This window comes from Artemia sp. Qi Xiang Cuo, chromosome 13 (genome assembly GCF_049724085.1).
Source record: "Artemia sp. Qi Xiang Cuo chromosome 13, ASM4972408v1, whole genome shotgun sequence".
NCBI lineage: Eukaryota > Metazoa > Arthropoda > Branchiopoda > Anostraca > Artemiidae > Artemia > Artemia sp. Qi Xiang Cuo.
In genome coordinates this window covers 33703158-33722281 of record NC_142806.1, presented here as the reverse complement: position 1 = coordinate 33722281, position 19124 = coordinate 33703158, and the positions used below count along the sequence as shown (strand labels likewise).

At 36.8% G+C, this 19124-nt stretch overlaps 1 protein-coding gene across 1 annotated transcript in view; it reads left to right on the top strand.

Moving 5' to 3' along the window:
- LOC148945217 (uncharacterized) overlaps positions 1–19124 on the top strand; it is a 221612-nt gene that overhangs the window by 169596 nt on the left and 32892 nt on the right. Inside the window, exon 12 of the mRNA XM_089099108.1 lies at positions 13433–13718. Coding sequence (XP_088955234.1) covers positions 13433–13718 — 286 coding nt within the window. The remainder of the gene's footprint in view (positions 1–13432; positions 13719–19124) is intronic.

The window sequence follows — 19124 nt, the reverse complement described above, 5'->3', positions numbered from 1 at the left end:
AGGGGGGTTAGGGAAGTATTATATTTAAATGATTATATCTTGAATTTTTTATTGAAAACCAGGATGCCAAAAAGTTAATTTTTTTTTAAATAAAGCAGAGACGGATCTTACAGAACATTATATGACTGCTTAAAAAAAAAAAACACAAAAGGGAGTGTGAAGGGAGGTGAGAGACTTTTACAAGAATATGACAGTTTGGTTGCTACCAGTAGCTACTAGGTGGAGTATCCTATGAAAGTGTACTGTCAATGAGTAGAGAAAGTAAATTTGTAAATTTAAGCTGTGATTTGAGAAAGACTGATGAAAACATTAATGTTTGCGGTCAACATTGATCGCGCCGGCGGCGCGCCGCCGACATCTTACCGGTGGCGTGCCGCTGCTGCTGTTATTAGCCCCGCCGCCGCCGATCTTCCCTCATCGGCGCGGTGCCGGGGTCTAACTAAAACTCTAAACTAATACTCTAAACTAAAACTCTAAACTAAATTAAATTCTAAACTAAAACTCTGAACTAACACTCTAAACTAAAACTCTAAACAAATACTCTAAACTAAAAATTTGAACTAAAACTTTAAACCAAAACTCTAAACTAAAACTGTAAACTAAAACTCTACATTAAAACTAAAACTCTACACTTATACTCCAAACTAAAAAATCTAAACTAAAACTCTAAACTAATACTCTAAAATAATACTCTAAACTACAGCTCTAACCTAATACTCTCAATTAAAACCCTAAACTAAAACTCAAACTAAAACTCTAAACTTAAAATCTAAACTCTAACTCTAACTAAAAGTCTAAGCTAAAACTCTAAACTAAAAATCTAAACTAATACTAAAATAACAAGCTAACCTAATACTCTAAACTAAAACTCTAACCTAAAACTCTAAACTAAAACTCTAAACTAAAATGCTAATGTTGGGGTTCCACCCCTGTTTCTTTTTTTTCAGATAAATGACCTATTTTCGTTCTGTAATTACATTTGCTTAGATTTGCCTATAGTATAATTATCAATGACAATTTAAAAGTCTCGTTGCTAAGCTATAGTTGTTTTGCAATAAGTAAGCTTTGAACTAAATTCTATTTTGGACCTTCTGGTATGACTCATTGAATAATAAAGGTAAGAAAGTAGAATTGGTTTTTAATGTGAATTGAGAAGATTGGCTGGGCCAAGCGAAGGTCCATCCCTACGCAAAGTTGTGTACAGAATATTATTTTTGAGTTAGTCTGCATTTAGACCCCGCTCGGGGAAGCATATTTTTTTGGTTGTTATATGTGACCGTTTGAAAGAATACAAGTAAGATATTTTCTACAAACTGTGTACTAGTTTTCCCAGAACCCAAGCAGGGTAGGAATAGAGTTACGAGATACCATCATTATTATATTGACAGGGGGGTTTTACCTCCAAGGAGAGAGTTAGAGATTTCTAGTGGTAACCCAAGGCGGGTATACTTGGCTTTAGAAAGTGGCCATTTGACCACTCGATCGCGTTATCATACCCTGGGACAGGTTATACTGTAAATAGGGTAGTACCAAACCCGATATATGCAGAACCGGTGTGGTAGACGCGGGCATCACATTATAATTTGGGGCCGGGGCTTTCCCCTCCAATAAGTGGTGACACCCGTATATTACCGCCCCAATACTGGTGGCGTTGTGGCTTACCGACACAATACTGGTGGCATCGTGGCCTACCGTTCTAATATTGGTGGCTATCAAACCCCAAATTTGTGGCAGCAAGAAAAGGTCCTATCAGTAAACCTGATAGTAAAAGAATTCCGCTTTTTCGAAGAGACAAGTTGAGTTAGCCTACATAGTAGCCTATTGTGGTTACATATAATAAAAAGTGAAAAGAGAAATTTTTTTTTCTCTGGGCTGTGCCTAGTTGGATAATAATAAGTAATAAAATTTAAGAATCAATAGATCACGCGAATAATTAATTTGTAAGACAAGGGAGGCTTGGCCGCCGACGTAGAATCGGCAAATTAAAAGGAAACAATTTTTCACGAAAGGATAAAAATAGACATTGGTAAAAGGATTTTCATTTGGACGGAATACGTTAAGGAAACCTTGAAATAATGGCGGACAAACGGAGAATTCAGACAAGATCTACCGCGGTAAAACAAAAATAAAATTCAGACACACAATTGTATGCAACTCCCGCTGGAAATACCCTAAGAAAAACACCATCATATAGAACCATATATCACTCAGGAGGTGAAATAGACATTTCTGACACGTGTGAAGGGGAAATATTCAAAAAAAAATCAGTACTAGAGTGATCTCTGGTACAAACCGTGGAAGAAGAAAAGAGTTTAAGGCAGATTCAGAAAGAATTATTCCCAGATAGGGAAACCCAGACAAAAGAAACAGTGGCGATAATACATGAAGAAAAATCATTACATGAAAGTACGGGTTAAAACAAAACCAGCTCACCCTTCAGAGGAGGTACAAAAAGTATGGGAGTTGCGGGTAAGAGAAAATATTATAGAACGAGAAGACTCAGAAAACGAATTAAGAGAATATAAAGACAATGAGAATCATAGTAGGCCAAGTAGCAGGAGTAGTAGAAGCTCAATTTCCAGCAGGAGCTCGCGAAAAAGCACTCAAATAGATATGGCACAACAACTATTAAATTTCATGGAGAAGGACATATTAGATAGAGAACGAAAGGAGGAGAAAGAGAGGATAGCCAGAGAACGAAAAGAGGAGAAATATAGAAAAGAAAGAGAGAGAGATAGACAAGAAAGAGAGAGAGATAGACAAGAAAGAGAGAAAGAGAGGATAGCTTGAGAGCAGAGAGAAGAGAATATTAGAATAGCTAGAGAACGAAAGGAGGAGGAAGATAGAGAACAAAGAGAAAGAGATAGAATAGCCAAAGAAAAAAAGGAGGAGGAAGCTAGAGAAGAAAGAGATAGAGCAGCCAAAGAAAAAAAGGAGGAGGAAGATAGAGAACAAAGAGAAAGAGATAGAGTAGCCAAAGAAAAAAAGGAGGAGGAAGATAGAGAACAAAGAGAAAGAGATAGAGTAGCCAAAGAAAAAAAGGAGGAGGAAGATAGAGAACAAAGAGAAAGAGATAGAGCAGCCAAAGAAAAAAAGGAGGAGGCAGACAAAGAGGAAAGAAAACACATAATGGAAATGATTGCAGGGAGAAATTCTCAAGAGCCTCAGAAATCGTCTACAATAGAGGTAATGCAGGCAGTAAACCTTCAACCATTGAAAGAAAATGAAGATGTACATTTATACATATACAATTTTGAAAAAACGGCGGAATTAAGCGGATTGCCGAGATAAAATTGGGTTACTAGAATGCAGCTCCTCCTTAACTACATTGCACAAATTGCATATAAAGCATTACCAATGCACTACTCAAAAGATTTTGAAAGACTAAAACAAGCCATTTTTGAAAAGTTTCAACTATCCCCCAAGCACTTTTAAAGAAGGTTTAGAAGCGAAAGAAAACGAGACAACGAAACATATAAAGTTCCAATGAAAAAAATGCCCATTTTTGGCAAACCGTTTGAGAGAATTTCAATGGACATTGTAGGTTCACTTCCGAAATCTAGCACAGGAAACAGATTCATTCTAGTTATTAATGATCTGGCTACGAGATACCCAGAAGCTATCCCAATGCGAACAGTAAAATCTCCAAAAATCACAGAAAAATTATCGAAATATGTCTCACGTCACGGAATCCCAAAAGAAATTTTAACAGATAATGGAACCAATTTTATATCGACATACATCCGAAAATCATACGAAATTCTTGGCATTAAACAAGTGTTAACTACTCCATGCCATCCTCAGACAAATGGAGTGACAAAAAGATTTAACGGAACCCTTATCAGCAAGTTGAGACGTTTTGTAAGAGATGATGTAAATCAATGGGACAAAATGCTTCCTTATGTCCTTTTTGCATATAGAGAAACTCCACACCAAGCTACAGGGTTCTCGCCATTTGAATTACTATATGGGACAAACCCGAAGGGGGTGTTAGACATTTTAACGGGAATCATGGGAGAAGGAGGAGAAAAAATGAAGAAACAGTGATAACCCACTTGCTATCACTACGAGAAAAACTGCATAAATACCATGAAATTGCCAAGCAAGCACAGGGGGAATATGCAGAAAAAATAAAAATATGGTAAGATAAAGCCGCCCGAATGCGCGAATTCGCGGAAGGGGATGAAGTCCTCATATTGCTACCGGACGAAAATAATAAATTGGAACTAAGATGGAAAGGACCATTTGAGGTGAAAAAGAAAATGAATGATGTAAATTATATGATAAAATTAGATAGAACAAGAAAAATGGATGAAGCTCACCATGTGAATTTATTGAGGAAATTTAACAGGGAGAATGAAAGGGGAAACCACAAAGATCCACAGAAGCGTTGTTATGTTGTTGTTTTTTGTTGTTATGGTCCTCAACAAGTTCGCTTCCAGGATCCATATTATTATTGGTGTTATGTTTCATCTTGTTTTTATTTCAATAAATTGAATTGAATAAAGCGCTGCCTCATGATTTTGACTTCAGAAAATGACGAGGAAAGTGCCTTTGGGTACAATAGACCCTGCGGAAACACATATAACTGCCATTTAAAGATTTTCGTCAGAAACTCATCTGAGCCGATATCAGAAAGAACAATTAAACAATTTACTCACGGAATTTGAAGATGCATTAACAGACTGAATCAGAAAAACAAAAAAATATGGTACATAAATTACCAGTAAAAGACAACAAACCATAAAAAAAAGACCCTGACAAGAGACCAGACGCTCTACGAAAGGAAGTGAAAAAAGAAAGAGCCTGACTGCTCGATTTAGGGGTTATAGAACCATCAAATTCAGAATATGCAGCACCAGTTGTATTAGTCCCGAAGAAGTATGGCTCCATTCTGTTTTACGTGGACTATAGAAAACTGAATAGTGTTTCCGAATCAGACGCTTACCCAATACCAAGAATGGATGAAATTCTAGAGTCAGATGGCTCCGCAAAATTTATATCAATTTTAGACTTGAGAAGGGGATATTGGTAAGTAAAGATGGACCCAGATGATTCAGCAAAAACTGCTTTTATTACGCCTTTTGGGCTATACCAGTTTAGGTATATGCCTTTTGGAATAAAAGGGGCACCAGCAACATTCCAAAGACTAGTAGATTGTATCTATCGCGTAATTTGGGGATGATTCGTAAAATTACAAATATGTTTCCAACTAGTATACTTAGGCTTCTCTATTTTTCATTAATATATCCTTATATTTTGTATTGTTTTTCTATATGCATGGGTAAATTTTCTTCAATTGTAAGTCCTGTATGAACTATCTGAAATAAGTCTATTAGAGTATTATCAGGAAAATCAGAAAGAGAATCGGTTCGAGAAGTCTATAGGGATTTTAGGATATTGCCAGCGGCAGGTCTTCATCATTTTTACATATTAGTGTTTATGTATAGGTACAATATGAAGCAGCTACCGGAGTGCTTTAACGGTTGGTTTTACAGCCGATGGAATATACATAACCAAAATACTAGGGGTAAACATGATTATTATGCTCCACCTATAGTATCTGCCAGGTCAACGTTTTCTTTTGTTATAAAGGGTATAAATTTATGGAATAATTTGGATAATGATATGAAGAAACTAGAAAATTTTAGTGGTTTTAAAGCAAATTTGAAAGAAAAATTATTAAGTAAGTATGAATTTTAGTTTTGTTTGTTTTGGAGGTGACTTGATTTGATTTAATTTAAATTAAGTTGTAATTGTTTGTTGGTTTGTGAGTGCGACCCCACAACATGAATATGGTATGTAGTTGCTGTCCCTGTACTATTATTATTATTCTTTATTTTTTTTTTTCTTTCTTTTCTTTTCTCTCTTTTTATCTTTCTTCCTTATTATAGTGTATTTGAATGATGTTACATGTATGTATTATTTTTTTTTTACCTGTTTCACCCCACGTCAACCGTTTGGTTTTGGGTGAATCATATTGATTTTTGTATTTAAACTTTTTTTTAATTAAATATATCACTATATCACTATCTTAAAATCCTTACCATATACAAAAGCCTACTTGGATGACATTATAGTATTTTCAAACTCGTTCAATGAACATATAACTCATATGGAACAAGTACTGACCAGACTGAGGAGAGCAGGATTAACTTTGAATGTAGAAAAATGTAGGTTGGAGCAGTCAGAAACAGAGTACCTGAGGCATATATTAGGGAACGATACCATAACCCCATTAAAAGAAAAAAACAGAAAAAATTAAAAGCGCAGCCGTCCCAAATACAAAGAAAAAAGTTCGGTCATTTTTGCGGTTGGCAGGATATTATCAAAAATTCATACCAAATTTTGCAACGATTGCTACACCTTTGACGGAGTTAACAAGGAAGGAGACCGTAGACCCCGTTAAATGGTCAGAAATTGAACAAAATGCAGTTGATACACTGAAAGATGCTCTTTGTAGCGAAAGAATACTGAGAAATCCAGATTTTTCTTTACATTTTGTGCTACAAACTGACAGTTCACATTACGGATTAGGGGCAGTTTTATCCCAAGATTTTGGTGATTGGGAACATCCAATCACATTTATACCAAGAAAATTGTCAAAAGCAGAATTAAATTATAGCATGATTGAAAAAGAATGTCTTGCAAGAATATACGCAGTCAAAAAAATCGACTATTATGTATATGGACAAAAGTTTACAATAGTGATAGATCACAACCCATTGAGATGGCTAAATATAATGAAGCCAGATAACCGACGATTGGCACGATGGGCTTTGTGCTTACAAGAATACGATTTCGAAATAAAATCAAGACCGGCGGCAGATAACGGGAACGCGGACGGCATGTCCCGATTGTGATAAAGATATGTAAATAGAAAAAAAAAAATGTTGGATGGGCTGTGCCTTGACAACATAAATAATAGAGAAAAAAAAATCTTTGATGGGCTGCACCTTTATAACAAACATAATAGGAGGGAAAAAGAGGTCAGAAATCAATGGGGAATAATACAAGACGGTTACAAAATAAAGACGACTGACCTTATTAGATGGTATGAACTGTTCAGTTCGATAGGAAAACTGGAGAAGAAATCTGATATTGGTACTATAAAGTCAATAGAGAGTTTGATCCTTTATGAGGGGGAGGAATCCCTTGGAGAAGATTCCGTGTGGGAAATCGAGAAAGATAGCCCTTTTCCTCAATGCAAAACTGGCGGACAAAGTGTAATCTCTTTACCGAGGTTTTCCCTCTCTGATCTAGAGTTCTTGGGGGACACTCGCTCCCAGTCACTTCACATTTCACCCAAACCTTTGTCCAGTAGCCCTATTCATAGTTTTTACTCTTCAAGGAAATCGACAATTATTTCCGGCAAATTGTATTCAGTGGGAGATGTATCTAAGTTTCATTTTCAATTAGCATCAACGCATATTCTGCATTTGATTATCTCAGGGGAGGGAACCCAGAAAAAAGGCGATTCATGGTTCGCTCAAAATTTTACTTCATTCCCAGTTGCACAGACACTGGTGGAAGAGAGAAGGCAAATGCAAGGATCGGCCGCAGTCACTTTTTGTCACTTTTGTCACTTTTTTTGGGACCTGTCACTTTTTGTCACTATTTCTGTCGTTTTGTCACTAAAGTCACTTTTTTCAAAGTTTCGGACCTAATTTTTTTGGTGAAACAGTATCTTATAGTTGAATGTCGACTGTGACATAATTCATAAAAAAGGTAAGTCTTTTTTTGATGGTTTGGACTGTATTCCAAGACGCACAATGTATATGGCTGTGATAGACGTGGTTAGTGTGTTAAGATCTAGGCTTTTGCAGATAAGATGATAGATTGAATTAGTTCTACCGTACCATAACTGCCTATGGTTCTTTTCAGGCCCTTGGTGTACTTAGCATCCTTTCTTGCCTGGCTGCTTAGCAAATGGACAGTTCGGCCGAGATTCCTTCTGTATGTTTTCAGTGTTAGCCAGTTTCTTTGATTTTAGACCATTTCCTGTTAAAGGCATGCATGCCCGCAAGTCTGAGGACATCAAAAATGTAAGATTAAATTTGTGTTTTCACTGGTTTTGTCAGTTTGTATTTGTACTAGCTTTACATGTTTTCGAATTCCGTCCTAAAACCCATTCTTATTTCAGGTGGCTGTAAAATAATGGACAAGACAAAATTTTTGGAGAGTAGGGAAGACGGTGCTGGGCATAAAGTGAAAGAGTGGTGCACAAAAGGGAGTGACAGCTCGTTCTATTGTGAAGTTTGTAAAAAAAAAAAATACACTCAGCTGCCAGAAAGGGTTCCGGGCCCTTCTTCAACATGCAGCCGCATAAGATCACAAAATGAATGCTTCTGTCATGTTAAACCAGCGTCAGTTGAGACTCGCTGCATCTGTTCCAACCACCCAAACTCACAGAGTGACGATAGCGTACCATAAAAGAATCTGGAAATGCTCCGCGAGCAGGATGCAGTGTCAAGGGCTAAGATAGTTTGGGTTTTTGAAGACTATTGCAAATTCTTTTGCTGCAGCTTCAGGTGATCATATTGCCGAGGTGTTCCGAACAATGTTCCCCGATGCTGTACCAGAAGGCTTGTCGTTAAATGCTTAAAAAATGACATGCTTGTTGACAGAGGCTATTTATCCGTACTTTCTAGAAATTTTAGTCGAAGACATCCAGAAATCTGACTTTGTGCTGGAATATGATGAAACAAAGAACAATGGTAGGGTAGAGGAGCTCTAAATAAGAGTTCAATACTGGTCAGAAGAGCGGAAACAGGTGGCTAGTTGGTATCTTCGGACATATTATATGGGACATGCAACCAGTGAAGATCTGAGTAAGAAAATCCTGCAAAGTGTTGAAGATGAAGAACTTTCACTTGAGAGGTTGCTCATGCTTGCAAGTGATGGCCTATCTATCATTAAGAAAGTCTGGCCCATCGTAGACTCAGAAAAGAAAAAAAGGTATTCAAAAGGCCTATTGAATATGGGAACCTGCAACATTCATGCATTGAATAATGCATTCCTGAAAGGGCTGCAAGAACTCGGGGAGGAGTGCTCTGATATGATCATTGCTGTCTACCACTTTTTCACGGGATTACCAGCTAGTTCTGACGGTTTCAACCAATACTAACGGAAATTTAAAGTTCCTCAGCGTAAGTTTATGAAGCACGTCCCCACGAGATGGCTCACCATAGGGGAAGCAGCAAGCCACTTGATGGAACGGTGGCCTGCATTGATAGAATGCAGACCTGATGTTAAATGTAAAATATTTAAAAATTGTAAAATGGCTAAAAAAGCAAACAATGAAAGCTGAAATTGATTTATTGTAATCTCTTCAGCAACTTTCTCCGCTTTTACTGGTGTATTTCAACGACAGGAGCCATTAGTTCATGTGGTAAAGTTTGAGCTGAGCCGGTTATGCACAGTTCTTTTGGGGCAGATTGTGCCGGCTAATGATGTCAATCTCCGGATCCTCAGTGGTTTTGAAGGCTTAGTTAGTATTGCAGATGTTTACCTACAGCAACCCTTGTGTAATGAAAGGGTCCTGGCTGCCATGGATTCTAAAATTCTGGATTCTTAGATTGGATTCGTTATTCTGAAAGACAGGAATTTTTTTTTCCTGTGAATTAGAAAGCATATCAAAGCTGCTGTTTTTTTTTAGAAAGCTTTTTTTTTTAGAAAGTATTAGAAAGTATACAGTACCTGCTTACAAAATGCCCGGTGAAAAACGAGTTTTTCTGAAGCCTTGCCTGCCTAAGCCCTCCCAGTCCAGATTGCCAAAAACGAGTTGGAGTGTTATCTTCCACTTCGTAAAAGAACTTCCATTTGAGACAGACAGTGAACAAGTCCAGGGAGAATGGTTGTTATTACAGTCAAATCCTGTGCCGCCACCCACGGAGAGTACTCGAATCGACAGCTATAGGCAAAAGTTCCTGGAACTGAAGACGTTATCTGGTGAAACCAAATATCAGACCTTAGGTTGGATTTTCTGGGCAGCTCTGTTGCTCTATCATGGAAGTGCTGATGTACAGGGATGATTTTCTTATTCAGCTCTGTTGATAACCAGCTATCAAGCGTGTACAGAAGAGCGGACACTGAATGCTAATGTTTTTGCTGCGGATGTACTTTGCAACTATAAAAACTGACCAGATCGTGTGCTAATCACAAAGAAGCTGCTTTGTCTGGCTAGATCAGCTATGAACTATTCCTTATTGAATCAAGACAGGAAGAACCACGGAGAAAGAAGCTTGAAGCTGAGAAGGAGGAGGCTGAACAAGAAATCCAGGAGATGGCGTGGAAGAAGCAGAAAATAGCGGCCATAGAGTCAGACATTGTATGAAAAAAAGAGATGGTTAAGCAGAAGGAAATAGGCGATACCCTTCTGAGAGAGGCAGGGGAACGGTCGAAGAAAGCTGTGGAAGAGAAGGACTTCCTGAACATTGGTCTTGCTCAAAATATGCTGGAAGCAGCATTAAAAGCTTGCTCCAAAGAAAGGGAAAGGGTAGATGAGGCTGAATCATTTGAAGTATTTGTTCTGAAGAGGAAATCCGAACTAATTGATCGCCTTTCGAAAAAGTCAAAGAACTGATGACATAATATCCAGTGATTGGTTATACCTAGTCGTGGCGGACGCTTGTTTTTCAATAAATCAGTTTTCGTTCCTAGTGCCATAATCGAAGTCGTACATTTACAGAGGTTATCGTTTTGTATAAGTAAATAAAATCTGTCGAAGAAAAAAATAAGGATTTCAGCCTTTCTGTCTGTAAGTTCTTGGGCTCTCATAGGCCTGTGATGGTCTTATGGTAGTAATTTTGATCCTTGTAATCCATCTGACTATGCTCTGACGGCTTCTGAGCCGTCACTTTTTGTCACTTTTTTGGTGTCCTCAAGTAACTAAAGTCACTTTTTTCGTGCACCTCGTCGCGGCCGACCCCTGCAAATGGATTTTGTTAAGTTGAAGTTATGTGTTTATGTTTGTAAGGGTGGACCAAGGTAACCTGTGGGCGGTCATTTATCTTACGGGGGGAGGTGTTGGGGTTCCACCCCTGTTTCTTTTCAGATATATGACCTGGTTTCGTCCCGCAATTACATTTACTTAGATTTGCCTGTGGTATATTTTTCAATGACAATTGAAATGGCTCGTTGCTAAGCTATAGTGGTTTGCAATAAGGAAGCTTTGAACTAAATTCTATTTTGAACTTTCTGGTATGAGTCATTGAATAATAAAGCTAAGAAAGTAGAATTGGTTTTGAATGTGGATTGAGAGGATTGGCTGTGCCAAGCGAAGGGCCATCCCTATGAAAAGCTGTGTACAGAATATTATTTTTGAGTTAGTCTGCATTTAGACCCCGTTCGGGGAAGCATATATTTTTGGTTGTTATATGTGACCGTTTGGAAGAATACAAGTAAGGCATTTCCTACAAACTGTGTACTAAATTTTCCCGGAACCCAGGCAGGGTAGGAATAGAGCTACGAGATACCGTCATTATTATATTGACAGGGGGGCTTGTTACCTCCAAGGAGAGAGTTAGACATTTCTAGTGCTAACCCAAGGCGGGTACACTTGGCTTTAGAAAGTGGCCATTTGACCACTCGATCGCGTTATCATACCCTGGGACAGGGTATACTGTAAATAGGGTAGTACCAAACCCGATATTTGCAGAACCGGTTGGGTAGACGCGGGCATCACATTGTAATTTGGGGCCGGGGATTTTCCCTCCAATAAGTGGTGACACCCGTATATTACCACGCCAATACTGGTGGTGTTGTAGCTTACCACTATAACACTGGTGGCATCGTGGCCTACCGGTATAATATTGGTAGCTATCAACCCGAACAGCTAAGCTAAAACTCTAAATTAAAACTCTAAAGTAAAACTTTAAACTAATACTCTAAGCTATAACTCTAAACTAAAACTTTAAACTAATAATCTAAACTAAAAAAAACTAGACTATAACTCTAAATTAAAACTTTAAACTAAAATGAAACTAAAATTCTAACTAAAAGTCCAAGTGATAAAGGCTTCCGAGCGTAAAGCCGAAATATTCGGACTTTCATTATTACTAGGGGAAATAAGGACTTTTTTTAATGACTTTTTTATTCTTTTCCACTGTCTTATTTGAAATATTATACCCGTTTGTCTATGTTTTCATTTCGTTTTATTAGTAAATGGAAAGGCAGTATGGTCTAAGAACATATGCACCCATGGTGCACCAAACAGTTCAAAATATTTATATGGAAAATTGTCAATAGTTAGTATTTGTTGATGGTCAAAATTGTAAACAATTAGAAAATGTTTCTTGTTCTGAAAAATATAAGTTTAAAACCAAATATCAAGCATTTCATGGCTATTTTTCTATGAAATTTGTTACAGCTATTCAGCTTACTATGTTTTCCATTCTAGAAATTATTTAAATTTTATAGTTGTTTGGTATTTTGTTATTAAGCAAAATACCACACGGTGGCTGTTGCCACCCAATTTGGGCGAATGGTTTATGTAGACGGAGCTAGCACAAATCTTCCACTACCCAGATTGAGGGAGACTTCTTTTTTATGATAGCCTTTTATGGCTGTCCTAACCCTAATTCAACTTATCTTTGCATTTGTATTGCTAACATTTATGGTCTGGGAATCAAATGCTTTGTTGAAATCAATGGTATAATGAATATAATTTGATTTCCATAGTAAGTGTAACCAAAATTCAGTTACAACCTGTCCCTGAAAATAACAAGTAATTACTGCTCGGCAACAGATGCTAAGAAGCTTATTTAGCTGTATTCTAACTTTAAGGTTTTTTGAAAATCCAGTTTCGGCAATCTTGGGCCGAGATACCCTTTCTAACTAGCTACAATAACAACAAAAGAGTAATACCATCCAATTCTCCGTTCGTCACTCTTTCCAAATATATTATGTGTTACCATGACTTTGTTTTCTAGCCCTCCCCCCCCCTCAGGACCGACTGTTGATGAGAAATAAGTACAAAAAATAGTGCAAACCATGGAAATTACCAAAATTGTATGTTTATTATTCAGGTATTCCAAAATTAGTTTGGAAAGAGTCAACGTTTTTCTGCTAGATTAGCAAACGAAAAGATTCCCGCAATTTATCACACGCAATAAAGTTTCTTTTGGCCTGTATTTAATTACAATTGTTTGAACCTAGGGCATATGCGAGTTTTTAAAATAAATAGACTACTTGATTTTTCTAGATTTCATTATCAAACTAATTGAATTCCTTCTGTTGCGTTATTGCATTGTGATATACCAGAGAGACAATCGAAGTTGTTCTACTTTTGTTTGATTTGATGCTAGTAAATGTATTCCAGGAATGCTCAGGTATTCCTATCATTATGTTTAATTGTGCAAGATTTACAATGAAGGCTGTTAAATTGAGGAGTTGACATGCTGACATTCTGTAATGCCTATATTTGTTTTAGCACCCTTGGGCAAGAGAGGTTGGAAGATGTACTTTGCTATTATTCGTGACTTAATACTCTACTTGTATAAAGACGAAGGTGGATGTCGTAAACAGATTGTGCCTCCTCGGACTGAGACAGCGAATGGTAATCATCAAAGAGTAGATCCGTCCCTACCGCTGGAGAACGCACAAGCTATCGTGAGAATCCACCATGCTTTAGCCAGACCCGCCACAGATTACAAGAAAAAGCAGCATGTGATTTGCTTATGTTGTGCAGATGAATCACAGTTCTATATACAAGCAAGGTGAGTATTATTTAAACACCTCATTTAGAATAAAAATATTTTCCATCGGTACATGTTAGATATGCGTTTCTGCTTCTACGCATATCTAATATGCAACTGATAGTAATTATAAATGGACTTGGGATTAACAAGGTCAGTTGATATGTCCTGATGATAGCTTATGATATTTATCTTTTCCTAGTGATTAAATGATTATAACCAATTCATAAGGAATTCAATAGCCTTATATTTATCGTGACAAAGTTGGTTGTAAAGGAGGCCCTAGACGGTCAATCATTTTGATCAAAGCTTCCGTTGATCGATTGACTCAAGCATGATTGATCCACTACGAACCTGTTTGACGCTTGAGTTAAGCATTGACTGTGATTGATAGAAAGTTTGCATGACTCAATCATTTTGATTAAAAGCAGCGTGTTACATTAGCTTTGGTCGAGATTAAAGGGTTGATTGAAGGTCGATTGAAGCACACTTCAATCGATTGACGAAAACTTTTTATCAAAATAATTGACCGTCTAGGGCCTCCTTAAGACTCTGAAACCCATACCTTCAGCTACTCGCTATGCTAAAATACAGAGTACCCAGAATAAGAAGGTTTATCCAAAGATGCGTCCCTTGCTCGGAAAAATATGTTTCTTCACATTCATATCCAGCTAGCAGCTTACTCGACTATTTTTACCAGTATATTTCACACTTTTATCCGGTTCGGAGGGGGGGGGGGCTGCCCTGGTCTGTTTGACTTAGGTCCTTCAACGGAATGCGTAGAAGCTTACTTATAGTCGGCAAGACTTTGTTAAACATTCAATCAACATCATTGTCGTCTGAAACAGTTTCATTCAAAATTTAGCACTATAAGTTTAAAGTAGGAACAAAAAATAAATGGTCGTTACATAAATAGATGATTTGATAGATTGGTTGGTTTGGCATCAACAAACTGTTTGTCTCTTAACCGGTTGCTCTAAAATTTTGTTTATCAAAGGCCACCATTTTTCTTCAGATTTACGTTTTAGTATTAGGAAGAATAGAGTGAAGAAGAATAAAAGGACTTGCTCTAGCTTTTTGCTACTGATCTTGGTCTAGATTTGCAGCTCAAGGAGAAGTTATAACGTGTTTAAAACAATTTAGTGAATTTTCAAAAACTTGATTTATTGCTGAAAGAGTTCTTCGAACAAATGCTGAGATTATTTTGTCACAATGCAGATTTTGAAACTGTGCTGGAATCGGAAAAAATCACTGACTGTCATCTGTGGCTTTTGACGGCTTTTTGCTCTAAGCAAAAATGTACAACTTTCTTATAGAGGAAACAGAAGATTAAACAACTGTTTAAGCTTCGAAACATAAGTTGATATTGAGAATTGATAAATTCCTTTATCGTTGTGAAGCATTAAGAATGTTTTCCTTTTTTCTATTTTTTCAAATTAGAAATATTCACAGGAGATAACTTTCTTTACACCGCATAAATAATTCAGGGGGTGATTTCTTCTAGAGAGCTCTGAATTCCCAAAAGAAGACGAAAAGTCGATACTGAAAAGAGTAATGATTCCGATATAAAGCATGTAAATGCTTTTACTCCAAGGTCACTTGACGTTAATTCCTAAGTTAATCAAATCCCTGCTTGAATAAGTATGCGTTATAGAATATTTTAGTTTCATGGCTACAATTTGCTAGCATATAAGAATAAGTGTTTACAGACTCGAATTTTGATAGAGAGGACAAAAAAAAATATTCTTGGTTGTAGGACTCTGCTGAGTCAAGAGTAATTTTATTTCTAAGCCTAATTTTTGCCACATCTAGACATACAAATGCTCGAAGCAATTATCTAAGGATGGTGTTAGGTACTCCTTTGACTTTTCGTATATTCGACTGTAAGCTGGATTTGAATGAAGGATGACACATTGCCAAAGATTCTTCTTTTTGGGCATCCATCTGGGACCAAACGAGAAGTAGGCCGTCCCTGAATGGGAAATAAATTAAACGTACGAAAGGATTTAAAGGAAATTGGAACTACATAGGAGGGGGTAAAGAGCACAGTTTTGAACAAATGGCGATGGAGAAAGAGCTTGCGCAGCTGTGTTGGCCTCAGGTGCTTGGTACTGCAGTAAGCCGTTTGTAATAGTATTAGGTTTCCAACCGCCAACCATCGAAAGCAAAAACAAAAAATGAATCCGTATCAGTGCACAATATATTTCTTCGCATGTTTTCCGCTTTCAGAATAAACTGTGAAGCCCCATTTTGAGATCATCTTTTTATTATTGTTCGTGTTAAAGAAGATTTTACAATATTTGTAAACAATTTTTGCAATATACGTTAAATATGGGAATAATCCGTTAAATATACATGTTTATAAAAAATGGATTGCTGTTATATCGCTGAGTCATTTAGTATTGCATAGGTGTGCATCAGTATTGCACCAACTGTTTGGAGGAAGTCACAATGTTCTGTGGGGGGAAGGAGGGGTAGCTAAAACCATGCAAAACGCTATATTTAGACCAAAATGTACCAAACTTTCGATAGGACGTCCTTCTAGTAAATATGGTGGGGGAATTAACTACTGAATTTCTCTCCTTTTGAGGAACCCATTGACAATAGGAACCCGATATACGCGTTCTGAGGAGATCAGAGCTCCCCTCTTGTTACGGAAACACTGGTTTTCAATGGGAAAGTTTAGCTTTTAAATATTGAAGCAATTTGAGAAGAGTTGTACTTAAGTCTAAAGTGCATGGGGTTTGATGGGGATGACAGCATACCTTATAGCTTGGAAAATTTAATTACATTTTGAAAAGCAAATGTTCCTAAATGAATCTTTTTACTCTTAGCGATTTCATATAAGATTAAACGGGGTTGAAGCGAGAGTATTCCTCCTCCTATAATGGAAAGTTTATGCTTGTCCTGATTTTTAATATCACTATTTACTTTAATTTAAAAGGAAAATTGTAAATAAATTAAAAGGCACTAGCTCTCGGATCCCCTCAATTTATTTGGGAAAACTGTTAAAGTAACCAGCACCCAAGTCAATACTGGGGTGGTCACCCTCACAAACCCCCCGGATCTGCAACTGTTGTAATAGTACGGATTTCAATGAAATAAAAAGAAATGTAATTGTTGCCAATATGACCTGAAAGCCACCTCTGGCCTATTTTATTCTTTGAATTTTTTTTTTAATCCTGCATCTTAAATGCATCAATGAACACACAAACCACGAAAAAATAGCATTTCTAGCAGTTTTTTTTTGTTTATGATTTTATATGCTTATTTATATGAGCATAAAGATGCCTTGGAAGTTTTACTTAGTTCCTTGTCGCATGAAATAGTGATGAATGGAATCTTACTGTGCTGGAAGGGAATATGAAGAATTGAAGTCATTAAAGGAGATCAAATTGTGTGCATAATTTTTAACTATTGCCCACTTTGGCTGAAAAATCAATCATTTCAAACGTTCTAATCCCGGAAGTTCAGAAAGAGTAATGTTCATTCTTTGTTTCCTGTCACCATTTCCCAACTCTCAAATTCTCGTTCAATTTTTTTCCAGTGGATTTTTAAAATTTGATCATTAATCTTCTTTTCCTTGATAGAATTACTGTCCTTATTCTTCCATTCCAATGAAATTTAATTTACAAGACCTCGACATGGTGTTATAAAGATATATCCTCTGTTATAAAAATTCATCATTATCAATATGCACAGGAAAGAGACTATTGTTATTTATTTAATGTGACAATTGTAAAATACCATTTGGTCAACAATTTCACTAACTTAATTTCAGCAACAGCATCAAGCAGTTCGTGGTAACGAGCTGTAAATAAGGGGTGACTCGGCTCAATAGTAACCGAAACTTTAAAAAACGGAATTTTGATATCAAAAGGATGAACTTACTATGCTGATTCCAAGTGTATGAGAATTATCAAGTTTAGTGTCACCCATCAAAAGTTGCGAGCCTGAGAAAATTTGCCTGATTTTCGAAAAAGAGGGAACACCCCCTAAAAGTTAACGAATCTTAATGAAAATCACACCGTCAGGTTCAGCTTATCAGATAACTTTAAGTTAGAAGTTTCAAGCTCATACATACAAAAATGTGTAATTTTTGCATTTTTTGCCAGAAGAAAGATCACGGATACGTGAGTGTGTTCTTTTTTTTTTTTTTTCTTTTTTTTTCTTTTTTTCAGGGGTGATCCTATTGAAATACTGGATCTAGAAGATCGAGAGAGGGTGCGTTCAAACGGAAATTGAAAGTTTTAGTTTACTTTTTAAGTGACAAAAAAGATTGGAGGGCAACTAGCCCCCCTCCCACGCCCCTTTTTCCCTAAAGTTGTCTGATCAAAATTTTTAGGTATTCATTTTGTTCCGCATAGTTGAAAGATCCAATAACTTTACCTTTAGGGGTAACATGACTCCACAGCCCGTGGTGAGAGGCCTGTAAGTTATGAAATTAGTATTTGTTATAGGGAAGTATACAGACATTTTTTGGGGAGAGGGGGGGGGTGTAATTTTGTGCTTGGGGTGGGTTTCAATGCAGAGAATTTCCGTGGGAAGATGAATTTCTGGGTGTGAACTTTTCAGGGTAAATTTTACAGAACTTTTCAGCGCTATTTGACGGAATTCTTATACGAGATTAAATAAAAGAAACAGGTTTTTTTTAACTGAAAGTAAGGAGCGACATTATAACTTAAAACGAACAGAAATTATTTCGTATATGAAATGGGCTGTCCCCTCCACAACGCCTTGCTCTTTACGCTACAGTATTTTATTATTTAAAAAAATAAAGTTGTGTGACAGAGTCAAACTTTAGCGTAAAGAGCGAGGCGTTGAGGAGGGACAGCCCTTTTCATATAGGGAATAAATTCTGTTCGTTTTAAGTTTTAATGTCGCTCCTTACTTTCAGTTAAAAAAAACTTGTTTCTTTTATTTAATTTCTGAACGTTTTCGAATTAATGCAGCTTTGATTTTGGCTTACCGTAAATGAATAATTAGAATGAAATTTGTATATTAATTTTACTTGTTTTGGCTAAATGGCTTTCTTGAAATTTTGTTCTGATGTAACTTACGAATTAACTTACGTAACGAACTTCTATATTTGTATGTTTTGATTATGTATATTAGGGAGTTTGTCTCTATTCAATACCTCGCTCTTTACGCTAAAGTTTGAATTTTTTTCGAATCACAAACCCCTGAATCACAAAGGCCGGTTAATTAGAATAGATAGCTCTTTTGCCCCCTTCATAGAAATGTCCTTTTCCATAAGGAAACATCCTCTATGGAAAGATCCTCCACCGTAACCCTCTCCTCCAACCCCCACCCCCCTCCACCAGAAAAAAACCCTCCTGAAACGTCTGTATACTTCCCATTAACCAATACTAAATGTAAACAATGGGTAAAGTTCATAACTTGCAGCCTTTCCCCCGGGAACTATGG